This window comes from Nannospalax galili, unplaced genomic scaffold (genome assembly GCF_000622305.1).
Source record: "Nannospalax galili isolate Female #2095 unplaced genomic scaffold, S.galili_v1.0 scaffold462, whole genome shotgun sequence".
NCBI lineage: Eukaryota > Metazoa > Chordata > Mammalia > Rodentia > Spalacidae > Nannospalax > Nannospalax galili.
In genome coordinates this window covers 775,500-798,049 of record NW_008348078.1, presented here as the reverse complement: position 1 = coordinate 798,049, position 22,550 = coordinate 775,500, and the positions used below count along the sequence as shown (strand labels likewise).

At 39.3% G+C, this 22,550-nt stretch overlaps 1 protein-coding gene across 15 annotated transcripts in view; it reads right to left on the bottom strand.

Moving 5' to 3' along the window:
• Camk2d (calcium/calmodulin dependent protein kinase II delta) overlaps positions 1-22,550 on the bottom strand; it is a 283,017-nt gene that overhangs the window by 85,191 nt on the left and 175,276 nt on the right. For all 15 annotated transcript variants that reach the window (XM_008844496.3, XM_008844497.3, XM_017800970.2 and 12 more), the window contains 3 exons: positions 13,322-13,387; positions 10,167-10,239; positions 115-217 (listed from right to left, as the gene is read on the bottom strand). In XM_008844496.3, coding sequence (XP_008842718.1) covers positions 115-217; positions 10,167-10,239; positions 13,322-13,387 — 242 coding nt within the window. The remainder of the gene's footprint in view (positions 1-114; positions 218-10,166; positions 10,240-13,321; positions 13,388-22,550) is intronic.

The following is a 22,550-nucleotide window of genomic DNA, read 5'->3' as shown; positions in this document are numbered from 1 at the left end:
CAATGACTTAAAATTAGACCAGATGCTGCTAGATGACCATGCCCACCATACTGTGATTAGGAGCCAGGAGTTACAGGTCAGAAGACCACCAGTAAGGGAGAGCCCACTACTCACCAAACCATGCTTGCTGGTCTCCTTGAACCTCTATGGCTAAGCCAAAGTCTGCCAGTTTCACAGCTGCTCCCTTGGATTTACTGGCTAAAAGCAAATTCTCAGGCTTTATTTAGAAAGAAAAAAAGGACAAAGTAAGAACCTATTTAAAGTGAGCACTTAAACTAGCAACATTTGTATAAGATTAAGAGGAAAAAATGCCCTGCACTGTTGTTTCTCCTGGAGACTGCCGTTCCCGAATCCTAGGGAAAATATGGTTAGAAAGTGATACAGAGCCATCATGTGGCAGGCTTCAGACAGATGCAGAGTGCACTGGAGAGACACTGGGAAGAGGTCCAGTTAATGGAGCATCTGTCATGACCTGCTCACATGCCTCCAAGGACCACTCAAAGTACACATTGGCTGTGGATGTTGACTTCGAAGTCTGAGAGAGCACAAACATTTCGAGCAGAAGAAAACTTGGCAAAATGTTAACAAGAATTGGACCAATCTACAGACATTTGGCAAATGAAAATATGCAAATTAAATTCTACTTGATTTTGAGCATTTGGATTCAAATGTAGTGATTTTGATTCTTCAATGTTTCCAAACAATTTCTACACACATTTCAGAGACTTACTCTGAATTATGCATTAAAATTGCTGTCTTTAAGAATCTGTTTATTCTTAAAGGCAGGAAAAGTATACCATTTGCCAAATGTTATAGTTAGCTTTTTTTTTCTTCATAAGCCACATTTTTAAAACAGAATTTAAATTTTTTAAAGTGTGACTAAGACATTACTTATACATTTATTTCCCCATCTAAAATACTGTTGAGAAAGATACATTTAATTTCTTTGTGACTGACAATTACTCAAGGGCTGCTAAGTCAGACTTGGAATGAAGCTGTGTCTATACCATTGTTTCCCAACCATGCTGGTAACTCTGAAAACAAGGAGCAAGGAAAGCCTTTTGTTTCCCTCAGCCTCCTCTATGGATTTTTAAAAAAGGAGAAGAGAGATGGTTAGGAAAAGGAGGTGGACTAGTATACACAGGGAGGTCTGTCCTACCCAGGCATCTAGATGAACACAGGGTGGACTGGCATACGCATGTGAGAATGGTTCAAGGTCTTCCTTTTTTGGAATGAGCACTAGCAAATTTGGAGTTTATGTCTCGATTGAAAAAGTTGGGAAACAATGGCCATTACAAGTGCCAAAACGGTTCTCTGAAACTGTGAGAATTTAATCAGCCAGAATGATTGTGTTTCTATGTTGACAAACAAAAATTTCATATTTTTCATTAAGTTGGCTACTTTCTTTTCATTGAATCAGTCAATTCTCTGGGTTGTTTTGGCCTTGAGTAAACACAGCCCAAACCAGTATTTATGAATTAAGCCAGCCATGCAAAATAGCAATACCCATAATCAGAACTTAGAATAAATGAGGTTAAATCTGTAAGAAATTAGAGTGTGGGCAGGTAAGTTTGAATTAAGTACCCGGCTTCACTGGGCTAGCTGCTCACTGCCATCAGAGTCACTATCATGGCCAATGGAAATGCGAAGAAATCTGTCAATTTCAGGGCTGAAATATGGCGTTGAACTATCTCAACACTAAACACATAGTTTAATTTAGAGTTTGAGATGAAGACATCTTGAGATCACGAAAGTGCTCCATGTTGACAGAATTTTTAGTGTGATCTAATGTTTGAAATTGTTTGAAACCTTAGATGTTAAAAAATACACTAACGTATCTAATCGGTTAAATTATTCACACTTTGCACTTTAAGTTCACAACTAAAATTTATGGTCAACGACCTTTCCATATTTTCTAATTTAATCATGACATAATTTCCCACTACTTATTTATGGAACTTGGAAAAACCACAGCGAACTGTAAACAACAGTTGACTCTACTTTGTCTCTTTCACAATAAAAAAGAAATGAGATATTGGAAATGTCTGCAGTACAACAGCCAACTTTCCAATCACTTACGAAATTATCACCATGTTAGGCTCTATAAGTCAAATGGTTCAGAAGTTAGATGAACAAATGCCAGTGTCATTAGTGAATAAGCTCGAAAAATTTAATGTCCTTTTATCACTAAATGGAGAAAAATCTGGGCAAGGCTATGTGCACTAAGCCCTTAAATACCAAGTCTCTGGCATTCATAAGAAATGGATGCCTTGGAGTTTTATCATGCATGGCCTCTGAATGACTGGGGAGTATTCATAGCTAGAGATGATGAAGACAGCCTCCCGCTAGGGCTTGTAAGTGATCTATAAAATAATGAATTAACTTGCATCTGAGGTTTACCTTATACCCAGGAAGACTGTTCAGCTGCAGCTAAGCACAGAAGGCAGGCCTATCTCAACAGAATGGTATACATGTTAAAATTAGTAGCACCAAGAGATGATGGCTTTACGCTTATGTATATCTTTTAGGTAAACCTAAAATATCAAACTATGGAATGGAAGTTGAAAAGTTAGGACAATTACTGAATTTACTCAAAGATATTTTGTTTTTAAATATTTCACCATAAGATTATTTTAATAGGATAGGTCTAATGAAACTTTAAATACATCACACAGATTTTACTTATATTATTGTATACAAATATCAGTTTGAATAATTCTGTTATCATGGTCTTTGAAGGTACAGCAGCCTTAATCACTAATAATCACTAGTGAAGAAACAGGGGCCAGCACATTTATTTTGGCTTTTCTTGAATTACCACCATTCACAACCTCCAAGCTGAAAATATATTGTATTATAAAAGTTCATTGGTGAGTTGGGCACACACCTATAACTCTAGCACTTGGGAGAGAGAGGCAGGCATATCTCTGTGAGATGAGGTCACCTTGGTCTACAGAGTGAGTTCCAGGCCAGCTGTGGCTACAGGGAGACCAGGCTTTAGAAAAAAAAAAAAAAAAAAAAGCATTGTCAAGTAGGTTAGTTCTGATTCTAAATGTCTAAGAGACTAAGACAGGAAAATATGTGTGACCAGACTACACCCAAGCAGAACGAGTCTTAGGCTCTCTGCGAACCCACAGCTGCCTCCTTAGAAATGATCACTACCACACGCCTGTTTGCTACCATTATACTATTTTGACTTTTTAAGACGAATGCAACAGGCAGGATCAGAAACAGATCAGAAGTGAGACAGAGCAATGAGAGAAGTGGGCTAAATGACAATGTGCACACTGGGGTTTAGGTATTAAATTCCACTGTGGTTGGCCACTTCAATGTCTAGAAACATTTTCAGTTTGTCACTAGCGTTCAAAACCTGAGAACTGTTTGTATTGATTGTTATGTTGGCCTATATGTGCCAGATGCAATCACTTTTTAGGTGGGTTTTCAAATAGATTCTCTTGACACTCTCACAGATTCCTTCCCCACCCATTGCTTCCTAGTGATGCAGGATTTTCCGTGACATCTGGTCTCAGTGTCAGGAACCACTGATCATTATCAGCTGTAATGAGGAGCAACTGTTCACAAGCTTGGCACTGTATTTCCGTATGGATACAATATCAGTATCTTTCAGGATGGTGCAAAATTTTTTTGAAAGTGTTTAACAATCTTCAAGTACTTAAGTAAGTAATGGAATCCCTTTCAGAACTGCATGAGATTTGGAAGATGCAAATCACTCAAGTCTCTGTTTGTAAAGGTAGGGAGGTCCCAAAAGATGAGTCTAGGACTTAATGCTAGATTTCTAAATTGCTCCCCCTCCCTTTTTTGAGCATGTGTGTGCATGCGTGCACGTGTGTGTACTGTGTATGTGTGCAAGTGCCTATGTGTGTGGCAGCTGACAGTGGGGCTGACAGAACATCTCTATGATTCTCTGCCTCAATTTTTGCAACAGGATCTTTCACTGAAGCTGGAGGGCAATGACTGGCTAGGCTGCCTGACCAACAAGACCCTGGGATTCTCCTGTCTCTCCCAACATGAGATTCCAGAAGTGCATGGCTGTACCCCACTTTTATGTGGGTGCTAGGTATCTAAACTCAGGTTCTCATGCTTGTGTAATGAGCACTTTACCCACTGGTGATAACCCCACCAACCCCTAAGTCTTTCCTTCTAAAGATGTGGTACTGATGTTCCATTCTCATGGTTGATTTTCAAAAGATGGTCCATTTGGTGGCATTTAAAGAAATTTTGAAGTACTCAAAAATATTGACCACCCACATCCAAATAAAAAAAAAGGTAAAAACTAATGAAACACAAGATATAATTTTAGTCTTGCTTCTCTAATTGGCACCATCTTTATGGACTTAATGTAACCAAAGCAATGGTCACTGAGCATGCGTCATAGGGATTTATCTGGCCTGTGTGGTAGTGATACACATGCAAGATTCCATCATGAGGAGCATATATGTCAAATGTACCTCTTACCTTTTATATTTTGAGTATTATAAAAACAAATGATCATTTTTATTATTAAATACTATTTGATGTTGTATTCCCTTGGATATTAGTTGTAATGGATATAAAGGTCCTTCAGGATTCCTTTCCTTTATTGAAAATATCATAATATTCCAATAGGCAGTTAAGTATTCTCTACTTTGGTATGTTTTCAGACAGAAAAAGTATGAAAGAAGCTCCCAGGAATGAATGAATGAAATAAAAATTTGCATGAACTGAATGCCGACTTCATTTGTTTCCTCTGTGCAGATGGTTTTAGCTTTTCATTTTGCTTTCTTAACAGAGTGAATTCTTGACCTTATGTCGAGAACAGGGAGCTTCTGCTGATGTGTGTGCTTCAGTGTTCAATCAGAAAGAGCGACCTACTCTCCTGCATAGAAGAGTGTAAGTCCAGAGTGACCATCCCCCTCAGCTACTGATTCTCCACTGCCTGATACATGCTAGACACTCAATGAATGAACAGATACATAATGTACTGAAATTTTCTCAAACGCTGCATCTAAAATAGCTAGACAAACACCATGCACAAATGACTGTCCTTTAAACGCTTGTCTAAAGACAGTTCTGACGAAAACTGTGTGATTTTATAACTATGCAAAACTTAGAATTCACAATTGATAGCTGATAAATATTTATCAAGTGCTTCTCATTACTGTTGCTCTCTGAAAATTAATTTCTTTCCACGTCATAAATTTTTATGAAGTAGTCCTAAAAATCCCCAGAGCAAATCTCATTTAAGTATCTCCTACCTGTCTATCTGATATTCTCACACTCTTCACCTACCCATCCACCTGACGAGCTTTCTATTACATAATGTTACTCAGAAGGGAGGCCAATAGGAAAGCAGCATCCTCGGTTGACGCAATTCACAGAGTTTTGATTTGCTGCTACAAGAGTCAGTTGTATCTATGAAGCCTCCTCTCCAAACTGCTGCTCATGGAATAGTGGCAGTTGGGTGGCCATTTCTGGTCATTTAAAATAAAAATTTGGACTACTTTGCATGACGGCTACTTGAAAAACGCACTTATACCCCTATTTCCTCTTACTTTCATTACTCTCCTCTTACAATCATTAACAGAAATTGTACTCCAGGTTTTTAATGAGCATACTATGGTCGGATGTCAGATTTTGTTGTGTACCTTCTCATTAACCTAGTGTTTTCTTAAAGGTGGCATCTGTCAGATGTACTTCCTACTCTCTGGGAAGAACCAGAATACATTTTCATATACTTTAATTCCATTGCCTATAGGACTTCACGTACACAAGGTCAAATCCCTCTGTAATGTATACCAGCAGATAAGAGTGCCGCAGATGATTCTGACAAATATTTGGTTATCCCTTCACAACTCTCTGCTCCTTATTTAAAAGAAAATCTAGTTTTAAGCTTTCTAAGGTAATTATTTTCATGTGGCCTACATTAAATTAGCATAATTATTTCTCTATAATATTTTGAACTATTATCTCTGAAAGTTTTCAATTCATCCAACTAACTGAACTGAGAAGTGGTAGTGACCAGAATCAAACTGCTTGGGAACAAATCATCTCACTAGTTGAACGGCCCTGAGTGAATTCTTCCACTTGTGGTCTGTTTTTCTGCTGTAATAAAGGACAACCACAATGCCTTGCTCATAAAGTTGCTACAAAGAGCCATACAATACACTGCAGCTTGCATGAAGACAACTTGACAAAAGCACATGTATTATCATTTTTATTAAGGTTCCACTTTGACCAGAGTTCTAGGCTCGCCCAAGGATACAGCCCCATCCCTGAATGACACTATTATCTAATCATCACTGTTAGATCCTTCCAATCCTTCCCAAATCTGAGTCAATGGGGCCGCTACTGTGCATATCTCAGACAACACACTGTGGTCCATGCGTCCGCTGACAACTGTCTGGTGCTGACTGAGCCTTTTATTGCTTGTCCTCAAATTGCTTTGTGTGCCTTGATTTTCTTGTTAGATGCTGATAATTTCCATCTTGTAGACTGTAAATGCTGGCAGTTTATCAGCTGCTAGATTAGTGATTATTTTTAAGATACAGTTAACTCATTTTATGGATCATCTATTAAGATCATGCTTACATTATACATGTATGATTTAGAAATATTTATTCTTTTGTTTAAATCTCATTTATTCCTAAATTGAATGAATACACCGTGAGCACTTGCTGCACTCAGGTCCTATGTTGAGTACTGCAGATTTGAGTGCTAGGTTTAAGAGCTGTTGTTCTAGGAGTGGCTTACAAACAAGCATGAGTACCTTTGATAATGATAAGCAACAATATCTGCTGTCAGTGATGTGGACTAAGTAAACTACTTGCATTCATTATGTGAATTGCATGTGAACTAAAATGTGAATTAGGATAAGGAGATGAAAATAGCAAAGGAGCAATGAGGGAACTTTCGGCTGAAAGCCCGGAGATGACTGCCAGGAGCTGATCTCCTTTTAATTTTAGCATATGGTATCGCAAGGAGTGTATTTATCATGCAGAATGCATATGTTGGGCTAAAAAGGCACAAGACAAAGCCAGAGGTTTGATGTGCTCATTGTGTGCATACGGCGCCTTTAAGGTATGGAACTTTCGGCTGAAAGCCCGGAGATGACTGCCAGGAGCTGATCTCCTTTTAATTTTAGCATATGGTATCGCAAGGAGTGTATTTATCATGCAGAATGCATACGTTGGGTTAAAAAGGCACAAGACAAAGCCAGAGGTTTAATGTGCTCATTGTGTGCATACGGCGCCTTTAAGGTACACATTTTGACCTCTATTAGTAGGTATGATTAGGAAGTGCTCCAAGGAAGTCTGGAGAAATCAGGCAATGTAGTGCTGCACTATGTGCAGTATTCGTTTAGTAGTAAGCATTTCTAGAAAGCAACTGCCTGGATTTTTTTTTTCTGTTCATTTTTTAAAATTATTTATTTAATTACCACATACTCAGAAGAAGCATTTAATTAACTGCCTGGATTTTTAAAAGTACTGTTTCGATCTTATGTGACAAAATGGTTTTCTTCACAGTCAATGTCCCAGGGCTGCTGTCATCTTGGATTCAATCCCAGGGAAGGTGTAGTGGGCCCACCTCACTCCCTGGAGTAGACTTACGTGTTTTTAAAAAAAAAAAAAAAAAAAAAAAAAAGGGGAAAAGAATTCATGTTTTTCATTCTGACTTTTAAAATATACTTATGGTCACATAAATGTAGTGAGACGCTTCAAGTGTATCTTAAAATAGAGTGTCTGATAAAACAGCAGAAATCTGAGCATGTGCAGATAGGTCCACAGGACAGGAAAGCACTACAGCGGGTTCTGAGAAGCACCAAGGCAGGCTCTGGTTGCTCCCATGGCCACTAAATCGTTTTTTGAGGTTGTCGCTAAAGATGCAAATTTTCAAATGAACTTACTGTCTTTCCTCTCTCCTAACAGATACACGAGGTAAGTTGTAGGAAACGTGAAAGTCCTATCCCGACTTTTTCAAAGAAAATGCCCTTAACTAAAACTTTGCTTTTCACAGGTAAAACTCCCAGAATCAACTGAAATTAAAAGAAGATTCTGGAAGACTAAGTCAGTGTTTGGGTATAAATCACTCCTTCATGTACTGCTAGAACATTAAATGAAACTGCAGATTCACATTTCATTATGGTTACAGAAGTCTGAGTGTGACAAAGCAAGCTAGGTCCTTCTACTAAAGACACACAGTGTTAGACATTCTAAAGTTGCTACCTTTGTATCAAGGCCTGGAAAATGCTGAGGTTGCCAACAAAGAACTGAAATAGAAGGGAACAGAAAATAAGTAGAAGTGTATTCTCATTCTAAACTAGCTCCTAAATGATGTAAAAATTTCTTGTTCTCAATGGAATCAGAAAATGGCTAAAGTTTTACAATTATTAGTAGGTACCACATGAAAATAGAAACATCATATTTAATATACCTTGTTTGATAGCATATTTTCCCCATCTGTATTTTTAGGGGATCCTAATTTCTTGACCCTTGAGGATGTCAATAAAAGATGAACCAAAAGTCTTCAGCATCCACGAGGCAATGATAAGGGAAGAAGCTTGAAGTTCACAATGACACCTACCCACCGGAGTTCAAAGTCTATGTTATGGGGCTGGAGGAATGGCTCAGTGATTATGAGCATGCAGGATTGGTTCCCAGCACCCACACGGCAGCTAACAACTGTGTGGAATCACAGGTCCAGGAGATTTGAAGCCTTCAGGCCTCTGCAGCCATTGCACGCACCTGGTACACTTACATAGGATTAGGCAAAACACTCATACATGTAATTTTTTAAATTGAAAAATTATTAAAGTGTATATAGTATTAGAAATATAGTATAAATGTAAACTGTCTGGTCAGTGTCTGCAGAACTAGCATAGAGGGGAGAAGAAACATAAACCGTAAAGTCATCTTAAGTGCTACATCCTCTCCCAGGAGTAAGGAAACAGGGCAACTTATTTATTGTTAATGTTAGGAAATTATTTCTCTCTGGGAAGCTAGGGAAGTATCTGTTTCAAATGTAGATGAAAGTGAGGCTGTGGTGAGGGTGTCTGGGTTGTTGAAACAAACCCATGTAACGTTATTGGTTGAATTCTGCCTTCATAAGCATAATTGCAGCTGAACAGTCGTTAGGAACTGCGTGATGCTTCATCTTCTCCAGCAGCATTACTCACCTTCAGGTCCCGATGGACTACGCCCATCTGATGGCAGTGGAGCACAGCCTCCAGGATCTGCTGAATGCAATGACTGCATGCAAACACCAGGGGCGTGTGTTAGTTCCAAGCTTACACTCACTGTCTGTACACCCTCAGAGAGACTGGGTTAAAGTGCAGAGCTAGCAGACAACTAGGACGGTATTTTGACTCCTGTAATCCAAGCGTATTGCTCAAGGAGAGTGACTACTACCTCAGATCAGGATTTTGCCAGCTGTGAGCCGTCACGCTGCTCCATTTGTTCTGAACAATTAATGTGGGCAGTATTTCATTTTGTTCGGGAGCTCATTTCCCAGCTATAAATTCTTCCGTGATATGAAGTGGAACACGAATACAATCTCTGTACTGACTGTTCTCTGCTGCCACTCCACACACACACTGCTTCCTTACTCTTTCCCAGTTTTCCACTGTTATTCTAAAAGCTGCCCTGTTAGCAGACAAGGCACCATTAAGTTTAAATAAGAATACATAATGAATTTTTGGTAAATCATTACCTCCTTGTTCTTTAATCTAGCTGGCAATTATCTCCGGCCTAAGGGTTTGTCACTCAAACGGAGCAATGAGTAACCAGTTGTTCTGCTACAGCAACCCATGGTCTCAGAACAGAAGTGGTGTTTAAATCTACAGGCGGACATACATCACAGGCCAGGTTTATCCAGGCAAACGCTGGCCGACTCAGGAAAGTCTGCCTTCACACCGCCTCGGAGAGTACTGCTGGAAATGTAACAGGCTGTGTGGCTACTGCCCTTCTCCTCCTGCTATGATGTATATTTAGCCTGTAGATGAGCAAGCTGAGAGAGGCATCATGCATTGTCATTTCATTATTTAGTCAGGAAAAGGTAGGAAAAGGCAAGGGAACCGTTTATTACCCCACCTCTGCCCTTTCCCAGAAAAACAAAACAAACAGAAAACCAGAAACTCCTTTGATTCAGATGAATGGACTCCAGATACTGACCTTCAGGTCCCTGTGAACTATGCCATTTAGGTGACAATGATTTACACTTTCTAGAATCTGCTGTATACAATGACTGCAAAGATACAAGGGCAGAATGGAAGGGAGAACATTTTAAAGGCACATAATCACATTGAATACAAAATAAAGTGAAGGTTCAAACAAAACAAACAAACGAAAATTATATTTATTCACACTTTTCTTAGCTTTACACTGGAGTTAAACAATGTTGAATAAAGCTAATTCTGATTCTCACTAAAATGACAGTCAACACAGATTTGTGACATATACAGACCAAACAATTTGAGCTGTGTTTCTTGTCAGTCATCTAGTTAAGTCATCATACAGAAATTGAGATTTTTTCATATTAAGGAAGAAAATTTGATAATTCCCAAAATGTCCTGGGAAATTTATCTACAGATGTAATATTTCCATATATTTGTTATCCACATCTAAACTGTTTAAAATCTGATGTCACAATTAAACATAGGTGTTGAAACAAGAGGGTAAACACAGATGAAGTGGTGGGTGAAACGGGGTTAACGAAAAGGAGGGACAAGACCACCATTTTGACTTAGAAGTGGTGCCTCCCATACAATATATGAATAAGAAAACTAAACAAGCTCCAGTAGGAGAGGGAGAATTTTAAGTGGGCCCGTGATAAAATAAACCCTTTTTCACTATAAAACTACTCTGGGGAAGGCTAGGGAGCTTGCAAAAATTCCAGGACAGCTGGGGCTACAGGGAGACCCTGTAAAAAAAAAAAAAAAAAAAAAAAAAAAAGTAAATAAATAAATGAATACATGCATAAACAAAGAATCCTTTGGAGACTGGCAATTCTTAAACCTATTGCCAAAACTTTTGTCAAGAAGTTTTACATATCACACTAAACTACATCATTAATGCTATTCTTATTAAAAGCTTACTGATGTCAAATCAACTACTAATTAAATGAGAAATCTTTTGACTGGCAGTCAGGCTGCAGGCTGGAATGCACTGCCATCTGACATATACTAATGCAGAACACATCACACTGACAACTTCATACACGTTCACCATGCAGTTCAAATGCAAGTATGTAAAAAAGTACATTCATTGGACCAAGGATGAAGAGGACAATTTGATAAGGACATTTTTCAATCATGTAGTGTGTAACATAATAATACTCTAAAGGAGATTATTCAATTAAAGAAAAACAATCATCTAATTTGTTATAATACAAAATCAAAATAATATCAAATTGATCATGACTGATTCCTAAAAAGGCTCAAACTGGAGGTTGTTGGCTACAGAGCTTTTTTTGAGTACTGAGAATTATGTTTTTTTAATTGCATGACTCTGTTACCATAATGCTAACTTCATTTACTTTTAGGAATATTTCTGTTTTCTCTAATCATGAAAGTAATTTGGCCAATGAGCTAAGAAAATAGAAAAGCAAGCATAATTCCTATTAAAGGAACTTTACTTTTTACTAGTGAGGATGGAATTAATTCCTAAATTCTTGAGGGCTAGCCAAAAAAACAAACAAAACAAAACAAAAACAAAAACAGTTTAAAAAAAGTTTTTAGGAGATGGTCTCTTTATGGTTGTAGTTGGGAAGAGAATAGTTCTTGATTTTTGTGTGGAACCTATCCTAAACAATATGCTATGATCAATTCCCAAACTAATGAAAGGGTACAACGTGAGCAACCCATCTTGTAGGTCTGCCCTGTGTCCCATACTGCTCTTCAACCAAAAAAATTGTCTTTAACTTTTAAACACAACAGCAAGGTCTGCTAGAAAGGCATCAGTTAGAAAGACAAACATAAAATTCCTTATCTTATTCAGTACCTTGATTAAAATTATTACTCTGTCTCGGCCAGTGGGCAAATGGCTAATCCAGAGCCACTCTCAGGACCTTTTCCTGGGGCCCAATTTGAGGATTTGAGTAAAGTGAGTGCCCAAGGAATCACTCATCATGGCACAGGTCAAAGAGAATTTTTTACTTGATTTTGACAGCAAAAAATCCATGACAAATTAAAGTGCAGTCATGTGTAGACAGATGTACAGAACACTATAAACATTAGTATTAAGCCAAGAAAAACTATCAACTTAAGGCTGAGTGCTTTTTTTTTTTTTTTTTTTAAATCTTTTGAGACAGGGTCTCCTTGTGGCCCCAGCTGGCCTGGAACCTGACACGTAGACCAGGCTGGCCTCGATTTCCCAGAGACCCACCTCTGCCTCCTGAGTGCTGAGATTAAAGGCATGTGCCACCAGATCTGGCTTAAAGCCAAACTTTTTGAACCCAGCAACTAAACTTTCACAACATCATTTACACTGTGGTAAGTTAACTGCTCTTGAACTCATTTTCAAAATAAGTTAAAACTATAGAATATTTAAGTAAAATAAATACTGTCAAGTTTAAATAAGATCTAAGTAAGTAGATGTTACTTCACTCAAAAAATGTTGCCTTGGAGTAGTCTTGGAAGTTGTTTTGTTTTGGAACAGGGTCCCCCTGTAGTCCCAGCTGGCCTAGCACAGGCTATGTAGACCAGGCTGGCCTTGGTCTCACAGAGATCTACCTGCCTGTGCCTCCCAAGTGCTAGGAGTAAAGGTGTGGGCCACTACATGGCCCTGCATTGTAAGCTTTAAAATGCTTTAAAAAAACTTCCATGAACATTTTGTTAATTAACAAAATTCAGACATTACTTCCTTCAGAAATATCTGAATAAATGCTTCACATCAGAGTTACAAAGACTTTAACCAAAGTTTGAGTGTTAAGTGCTAACAGTAGCACTTTAAAGCGCCCACTGAGGCCATCCGTGGCTTGTTTCTGCTTTCTGATTGGATGTATCTGCTTGATGGACCTTTGTGTGATGACAGAAATGCTCTAGACAACTGGTGTTTACCAGCCACTTGTGGTTAGGAAGCCCTTGAATGTGGCTAGCCTCAAATGCAAAAATAAGGTTGAGAGCAGTATCTATAACCGTTTTTCAAAAACTCATTGTGGAGACCTTTAAAAGAGAGAAACTTTCCTGGAGGACTTATCATAAAGAGAAGCTCAAGATGGTAATATGAGAATCTCATAAAAACTATGTTATGATGTGCTTAATGTATATACAGCATGATGCCAGTGACTGGGTGGTGTGTCTTTATCTGGCCCAGGGCCAGCCACATACCTGGCATCGGCCTCACTATAGTACTCTCTTGCCACTATGTCTTCAAACAGCTCACCTCCAGTAACTCTGTGAAGACAAACGAGACACGCTTTAAAAAGAATCAGGCAGCAGTAAGAATGTAGGCAATGCTCGAATATAATTAGTTTCCTTACAATATTTACAAGATGCTACTTAGTTTTATAACAGCTTTTGTATGATTAGTAGATCTAGAGCTCACAGATTTTTGGCATGTCATAAATATACACAGCCTAACCTTCTACGGAAAATTATTTCTATGAAAGTCTTCATTTTAGGGGCTGGAGAGATGGCTCAGTGGTTAAAAGAAATGACTGCTCTTCCAGAGGACCTGAGTTTGATTACCAGCCCCCACAGAGCAGGTAACAACCATTTGTAACTCTAGCTCCAAGGGAATCCAATATCTTCTGACTTCCACGGGCACTGTACAACATAGGTGCATGTGCATGCAGTGAAAAAAAAAATCACATAAAAAATAAAAATAATAAATAAAAAAGAAAGTCTTCATTTTAGTTTTAGAGATATCACTTGCAGTCTGACAAAATATATGGCACAGCTTAGAAACATTTTCTGAATGAAAACATACACATTAAGTAAGTGAACTAAATAAGTTTCCAAGCTGTATCTTTGTATTCTTTTATTTTTTGTGTATCACTAACATGTATTTTTCCTTTAGAAATACAAACCAATCCTAAAAGTAGGATGTTATATGGATAAATAAACTGTGTTTTTGTATTATATTTAGTCAGACATTTTTTTTAAACAATGGAAATAGTTTCTTTAGCACAAACAGTTATATGTGCACACACACAATTGTATCTTATAAGTTATTTCTAAAAGAAAAAAACTCTTTTCAGAAAGATTTTCAGGGCAAAGAGCACCAATTTAAATTTTTGGGGGAAACTAAGCAAACTGCATCCGAAAATGGTTTACCCCTAACATTGTATGTCCACAGGCCAAATTATTCCTAATATTTGTTATCAGTAAGTGAAAAGATCCATCTAGTTGTAAAATGGCTATCTCCTCTCAATATGGATTTCTTTACTCTTAGTGAAGTGGATTTCTTTCTTTCCTTTTTTAAAAAATTTTTGTCTTTTTGAGACATAAATTAAGACTTTTCAGGGAATTTTTCCCAGATTATAATTACCAATGATATGATTATATGTTTCTATTTATATTTTTTTCTATCTATATCTATCTAGAAAACCTGCCTTCCTTACAACTCTTGATTGTTAAAATGTTCAATAGATATTATTAGGAAATCTACGGGCTGATGGCATAGCTCAGTGGTAGGGTACATGTTCGGTACGTCTGGTGTCCTGGGCCCAATCTAGTTAGAAAAAGAAAAAAGAAAAATATAAAGGGAAAAAAACTAACCATAAAAAATTAAAAAGTCTATGTCTATTAAAGCAAAATCGTTAATTCTTATAGTTGCTTTTTAATCATACTGCTACCTCTGTGAGGTCTGTTCCTGGATTGCTGGGATTTTACTAACTGATCTTTAGTACTTTAGCAGTTAACCAGCAGTGACACAAAATAGTTCCTTAATTCATAACCATCTGAGCAAAAATCAAATGAATTAGCGATGTTAGAAAACTGTCCATGTCATTTACTTTCCCTCACTACTTCACATGGGCTTATAAGAGGAATGGGGATCACCACCCGGAAGGGTAGCTGTCTATTGCAATGAATTCTATTTCTTAATGGCCTGTGTTTAATGGAAAGTATTAGTCAGAGGGGCTCATATCCTGAACTACCGAGTGAACGATAACAGTTCTAAGCAAAGCTGAAGGGAGTTTCTGAGGAGTGCTGGGGCTCGGCTCAGCACTTCCCTCATGCTATCCCTATAGTCTACCACTGTGAGATCTCCCACCAGATGATGAGGTTTTAATGTTGACTTTTAGATTATACAGTTAACTGTCTCTGACATCATTCATTCTTGCCTCTACCTAAAATATTTTTGTGTAAATAAAGTCATTTTATTAATTATGCAACTTGGATGATAACTGTCTAAAAAGAAAAAAAAAGGAGTTAAAGTAGAATTCGATGCCTTCAAGAGAAACTATTAAATTTCCTATCATTAACTCATTGCCAACAATAAGAAGTATATTATTGTTTAATGAAGCACAAAATTAAGCAACAGCTATTTCAGTTTTGAAAAAATTTAGTGATCTATGTGAAATATCATAATGCCTCAAATTTAAGCAGTCTGATAAAAACAACTATATTAATCAACTAATTATATATTTGTGAATAAAATGGTACCAGAGTTCTGCTATGATCTGAAGCAATAAATTATATATTTGAAGCATTAATGACTATGTATAAATCTCCAAAGTATGGCTTACAGGGAAAAGGAAAAATTTACTACCGAAAGCAGGAGACTCTATGCATAAAAAAGAAAAATAGTTGTCTGTATCATTTACAGGGATTTTGATTCATGCTGAGTCACTCTTCAGAATTAATTGTTCTTTTGTTCCCAGTCTATATATTATTAATTAGAAATGATCAAAAGTAACTTCATTTTGAATGAAACTTAAAAATACTTTATTATTTGAGAATTTCATACAGTGTGTCTTGATCATATTCAAATTCCCTGCCCCTCTCCCCTTAGATCCGCCCCCATCTTAATCCTCTATTTTTTAAAAGGTCTTCTGAGTCCAATTTGCTCTCCCCAGATACTCTTTGGTATGGGTTCATCCTTTGGAGTGTGATCATCCCACCCAGTGTCAGACCCTTAAAGAAAGCTGACTCTCCCTCTCCCAGCAGCTATCAACTGCCAACAGCTCCTCAGCTTCATACCTCCCTCCTCCCTCCAAGCTGAGAATCTGTCTTGCTTGGGCATGTGCAGGTCTTGTACCTGCTGTCCCAACTGCTGTGAGTTCATTTGTGCAACTTCCCTGTTATGTTTGGAGAACACAGTTTCCTTGTATTCATTCACCACCTCTGGCTCTTACAGTCTTTCCACCCCTTCTTACATGGTGTGTGATACAGAAGTCCCATTTAAGGCCTAGCACCCTGCAGTTTCTTATTCTCTGCACATTGACCAGTTGAGTATCTGTGCTAATCCCCATTTGTTGCAAGATAAAATTTCTCTGCTGAGGGTTGAAAATGCACTAATTGATGGGTATAGTGATGTCATTAGGAGTCAGACTGATACAATGTCTACTTAGCAGAATGTTAGTGTAGGAGCTCCACTGTGGCTGTGATATGGCTAGCCACAGGTTCTTGGTCCTGAAAACAGTGTCTACTATGAGCTACTTCTAGTGCAGCAGAACTTAAATCCAATCAGAAAGTGCTTGGTTATTCCCACAGTATTTGTGCCACTATTGCACCAGTTGACACATCTTGCCAGGCCACTTTTTATTATAGCTGCCAGGGTTCAGAGCTGGGTGAGGTTGATAGTTATTGTTCTACAGAAGTATGCATAGCACCTTCCAGCACTATGACAGCTAGTCAGGAGAGATGAAGCTTCCAGGTCAGTACCAGCTTGATTCTTCTGTGTTCTAGGATTCAAATATGTAGGATCTTTTGCATAAGGTCTTACCATCAAGTTCTAGAGAGTAACCAAGAGCAACGGCAATAACTAGTAATGGTCAAGGGTGTATGGGACTCCCCTGGTCAACAACTACAAAAGAGTTCATGAATAATATAGCTCTGACCATAAGACTGGTAGAGTTCTAGGTGATACTTCAGAAGATAAATACCACAGTGACCCAGAAACAGCAACAACTTAGCGGTCAGAACGGGTTCCTCAGGGAGTGGATGGAAAATCAAGATCTTCAGGCTGGAGTTGGAAAAGAAGAGGCAATGTCAAGGTCCAGCTAGTGCACAGGGAGGAGGCAATCTTGCCAAGGGAGGATTCTCCCCAAGAAAAAAAGAGTAAGTTCCTTTCAAATCTAAGTGCAAAGCTGAAGGATGGAGACCAGGATCGCAAGTCATCAAGCCTGAAATTCAAGGCTTCAAGTAAAGGAAGTCGGGTCTTCTAATCAGATGGACAAGTAATTACCACAAAGCAGGTTTTGTTTACTGTATTTTTTCTTGTGTTCTTTCATCTGGTGATGACACAAGTAACAGGGAGGAGGCAATCTTGCCAAGGGAGGATTCTCCCCAAGAAAAAAAGAGAAAGTTCCTTTCAAATCTAAGTGCAAAGCTGAGGATGGCAGCCATGAAGCAACACATTCAAGTACCCACAGGCCAGCAGCACACACTGCCTTCTACAGTGTTGAGCAGAAGAGCAGCTTTTTACTGGTGCCTCCAAGTGTGCAATTGACAACATCTTTCCAGCTTTGTATGTTGAAATCCAAGTCTCCAAACTGATAGTGTTAAGAGGTAGGGCCCATGGAAAGTCATGAGGGCAGAACTCTTTAAAAAGGGATCACAGAGATCTCTCTCCCCTTTCCAGCCCATGAAGATATGATGAGACTGTTGGCAGTGTGCAACCCAGAAGGCAGCTTGGATCAGAAGCAGAGATGTTGGCCCCTGACCTCTGACTACCTGTGTGCAGAGATGTGAGAGGTAAATGTTCGAAGTTCAAGCCACCCAGCAACCTCAGGGATACAATGTGAGGAGATCAGTGCTACCCCAAGTCTCTGCAAGTGGCAGCACAACAACCTGGTGAGGAAGATACTAGTACTGATTTCGCAGGAGATCAGTGCTACCCCAAGTCTCTGCAAGTGGCAGCACAACAACCTGGTGAGGAAGATACTAGTACTGATTTCGCAGAAGCTGAGGAAACCAAGTAATGAACATTAAGGACTTTCTAAAAAACACAGAGCTACAGAAAGAAAAGAGGCTTGTTTTTTTCCTGTCTGTGCTGCCTTCATTGTTTTTTCCATGGGCGGAATCTGGAGAGGAAAGAAGGTTCAATTGGGTGTCTCTGGTAGTACAAAGTATTCTTTGGGAAGGACCGGGGAGAATATTTATGTTAAGGAACCCCCACCCCACTCAATGACCTTTAATCTTCCGATTAGTGTCAGGACGCGGTACTGCTGGTGAGAGTAGCCGAGTGAAGCTGATCAGGGTTTCTTTCAAGGATCTGTCCCTCCCTCTCATGGCAAACTGTCTGTCCAGTGTCCACATTAGGTGTCAGTAGTAGTACTATATCAGTGTGGCAACAAGTGTGACAATCCCACCCAATCCCAGTCAGCTCTGTAGTCCCCTGGAGATGTCTGAAGAGCTACTGAGCTGAGGGACCGAGGCATGAAGGGTGCTAATCAATCCAGTAAGAACGAGGTACTGGTACTGTGTGCTCAGAGCTGGACCTAATATCTGACTGGCTTTCAGATGTAGCTTAATAAACATTTACAGAAAGGTGTTAGAAAACAAAAATCAACATACAGAAATCAGTATCTTCTTATATACCAATAATGAACATACTGAGAAGTGAAATCAGGAAAACAATCCCATTCACTCCCTTAGAAGAGCCAACCAAGCAAGCATCACGAGCTACAGCAGCAGCAAAACTAACCAAACAAAATCCAGACTCACCTAGGAATAAGCCTAACTCAAGAGGTAAAAGACTTCAACACTGAAAACTATACCCATGTTGGTAGAATATTGTAAAAACAATTGTATCACCCAAAATGATCTACAGATTAAATCCAATCCCTCAGAATTCCAATAAACTTGCTGAGAGCAAGGAGAAAACAATCCTAAAATTCAAATAAAAGCACAAAAAACTCAAATAGCCCGAACAGTTCTGAACAGAAGAGCTATGCTGGTGGTGTCTCAATACCTGACTTCAAATTATACTACAGGCCCAGAGTAACAGAACATTATGGTAATGGGACAAATAAGTACACGTCGATCGGTGGAACAAAATAAAGAGCTCAGAAATAAGTCCACATAGCAATAATCTAAGTGCCAACAGAAGGACCAACATTGAGGAAAGAAAGCTTCCCTACTAACCGATGCTGAGAGAACTGGATGTCCACACATAAAGACCAACAGTAGATCCCCACCTCTCAACGTGTGGAAAAATCATCTCAGAATGCACCAAAGCCCTTCACATTAGACCTGAAACTTTGAAACTACTACTGGAAACACTTCAATATATAAACACTTTAACAAGTTTTTGAGTTAAGACATCACAGCTAAGGAAATAATAACAATAACTGACAAACAGGGCTATATCAAATTTTTAAAAAGCTTCTGCACAACCAGGGAAAGAATAACCAGACTGAAAAGACAGCTTAGAGACTGGGAGAAAACATCTGCCATCTATTAACTGACAAGGGACCAGCATCCAGACTACATAAAACTAAATATCCAAAACACAAACAATCCAGCCAATAAATGGACAAGTGCACTGAACAGACAGTTCTCGAAAGTGCAAATGGCAAATACACACATGGAAGAAATGCTTAACATCTTTAACCATCAAGGAAGTGCACATCAGACTCCACTGAGGGCTCCTTGGTAAACTGCTTGCCTTGCAAGCATGGGGATCTGATTTCTATTCCTAGAACCCCTATTTAAAAAGCCAGAATGATGGGGAATGCTTGCAATTTCAGAGTTTGAGAGGCAGATACAGGCCAGTGAGAGACCTACTTGAGAGACTGTCCTACGAAGTGAGCTCCAGGCCAGAGACAGAACCTGAGAAAAGATACCCTAACTTGTCTTCTGGCCTCCACATGCATGCATGCCTGTGTGCGCACGCGCGTGCGCGCACACACACACACACACACACACACACACACTTACTCACTCACTCACTCACACTCACACCTACATGGAGACTGCATTCCATCCCAGTCGCAATGGCTACCCTAAAACATCATATGCGGCCAAGGATGCAGGAGAAAAAAGGAACTAATGCTGGAATGCAAATTAGTTCAACCACTATGGAAATCACCGTGGAAGCTTCTCAGGTAAATGAAGTAGAGCTACCATACAATCCAGCTATACCACTCTTGGTATACACAAAGGAATAAAAAAATTCACAGAAACACATTTATGTTTATTGCTACAACATTCATAATAACTAAGATATGGAACCAGACTAGATGCCCATCAACAGATGGAGAAACACACACACAAACACACACACACACACACACACACACAGAGCATTTTTCAGATATAAAAAAAAAAAAACCCAAGAATTATGTCATTTTCAAGAAAGTAGATGGGGCTGGAGATCATCCTAAGCAAAATAAGCCAGACTTTGATAAGTATTACAAATAGTGTATGTTTTCTTTCAGAGTCCATGAATACATCATGTCTGATCATAAATGAAGAAAGCATTGTTGAATTCATTACAAGATGCATGTTTAGATTAGAGATTGAGATGAGAAAAACATGTTTACAATGCTGGGAAGGAAATTAGCTACTGATATTTTATTTCATAAAGAATGGAACCCATGTATCTTTTTTTTTTTTTTTTTTTTTTTTTTTGTCTTTTTTAAACAGGGTCTCCTTGTAGCCCAGCTGTCCTGGAACTCACTATGTAGACCGGGCTGGCCTCGAACTCACAGAGATCTGCCTGCCTCTGCCTCCCAAGTGCTGGGATTAAAGGTGTGCGCCACCATGCCCGGCTCCCATTATCTTTTAATATAGTTGACTATAGAGAGTGTGTATGCCCAATGACTCTTTGAAATATTGCCTACTTCATGTGTTTAGAAAGCTTCAAAGTTCTCAGTGGATGGTCAGAGTTGCCATCTGCATCACAGAGTGTCATCTGCTGGGGCAGAATCAGGTGTGTCATCCTGCACTGTGCCAACTGCAGCAACAGGTGTGAACCCCACGCACAAGCTGCATGGGAAGATTTGCCAAACATACTTTGGTTTCATTGGCAATACCTTATCCAGTTATGGTCTGTGATGGCTAATCCTGGGTGTCAACTTGATTTGATCTGAGATTAACTGAAATGAAAGAGAACTTCTTGATTGGATCATCTAAAGCCGGAAGACACACCCTAAATGTGGGTGTTACCTTCTGATGGCAGCCGGTATAAAAGACCAAGGCAGAGGAGAACACGGGGCTTTTTGCGGCTTGCCTTCTCTCTCGCTGGTGGGTTCATCTTGCTGCTGTAGACCGAAGACTAGCTGATATTTTGGAATTTGTCAGACCTCCAGCACCGGATTGGGACTACTGAGACATCCAGCCTTGTGGACTGAGCGACTACAGATTCTCAGCCTCTCCAGTGTGGTGCAGCCATTGTTGGACTACTCAGACTCTATCCTGTGAGCTAAGCTGATAAATCTTTATACATATTCATTCTACTGGTTCTGTTTCTTTGGAGAACCCTGACTAATACATGGTCATCTCAGTATGTGACAGTAACTAAATGCCTAGTATTCTATGACATCTCAGAAGTAGTAGGATGATCTGACAGTGTCTGGATATGATGTCCATCATGGATGTCAAGTTGGATGAGACAGGACTGGAGGGATGGCGTAACAGCTAAGAGTATGGACTGCTCTTGCACAGACCTGAGTTTTGCTCCTAGCACCTATGTTGGGTGGCTTCCATGGCTGCCTGTAACTATAGCTCCTGGGGTATCTGGCCTCTGAGCATACCTGCACTCATGTTCACATACCCACACACAGAGACACGCACTTGGGAGGCAGAGGCAGGTGGATCTCTGTGAGTTCGAGGCCAGCCTGGTCTACATAATGAATCCAGGACCGCTGGGGCTACAGAGAGACCCTGTCTCAAAAAGACCAAAAAAAAAAAGAAAGCCAGGCACGATGGCACACACCTTTTAATCTCTTCATGGGGGAGGCAGAAGAGGCCAGACTGGTCTACTTAGCCATCAGGCCAGGAGGGCTACAGGAAGACCATGTCTCAAAAAGACTTAGCAACAACAACAACAACAACAACAAATATTCTTTAAAGGCCACAGAGTTACTTTAATAGATGGTCCAAAGACATTCTCAGATGGATCAATATGCTGAGTAATACTAAGAATGTCGGTGTTGATGATCAAACTCAGAGGCCATTGGGATTGTTCAATTCAAAAACAAGATTTATTCCAGGAGAGAGGCAACAAGCCAGGGAATGCAGATGGTGGGAGTGAGGAGCCACAGTCTACACAAAGGCAGCACCCCACATATAAGTGTGTGGAGAAGGTAAGTGAAAGTGAAAGGGTGTGTATTCCCGTTTGCCTAGCTGATGTCTGGTTCTCTAGTATACCTTGTACCCTTAGTGGGCCTGGAGCCCATGAATTCTCTTGCCTCTGCTTCTCCAGTGCAGAAATTACAGGTATGTG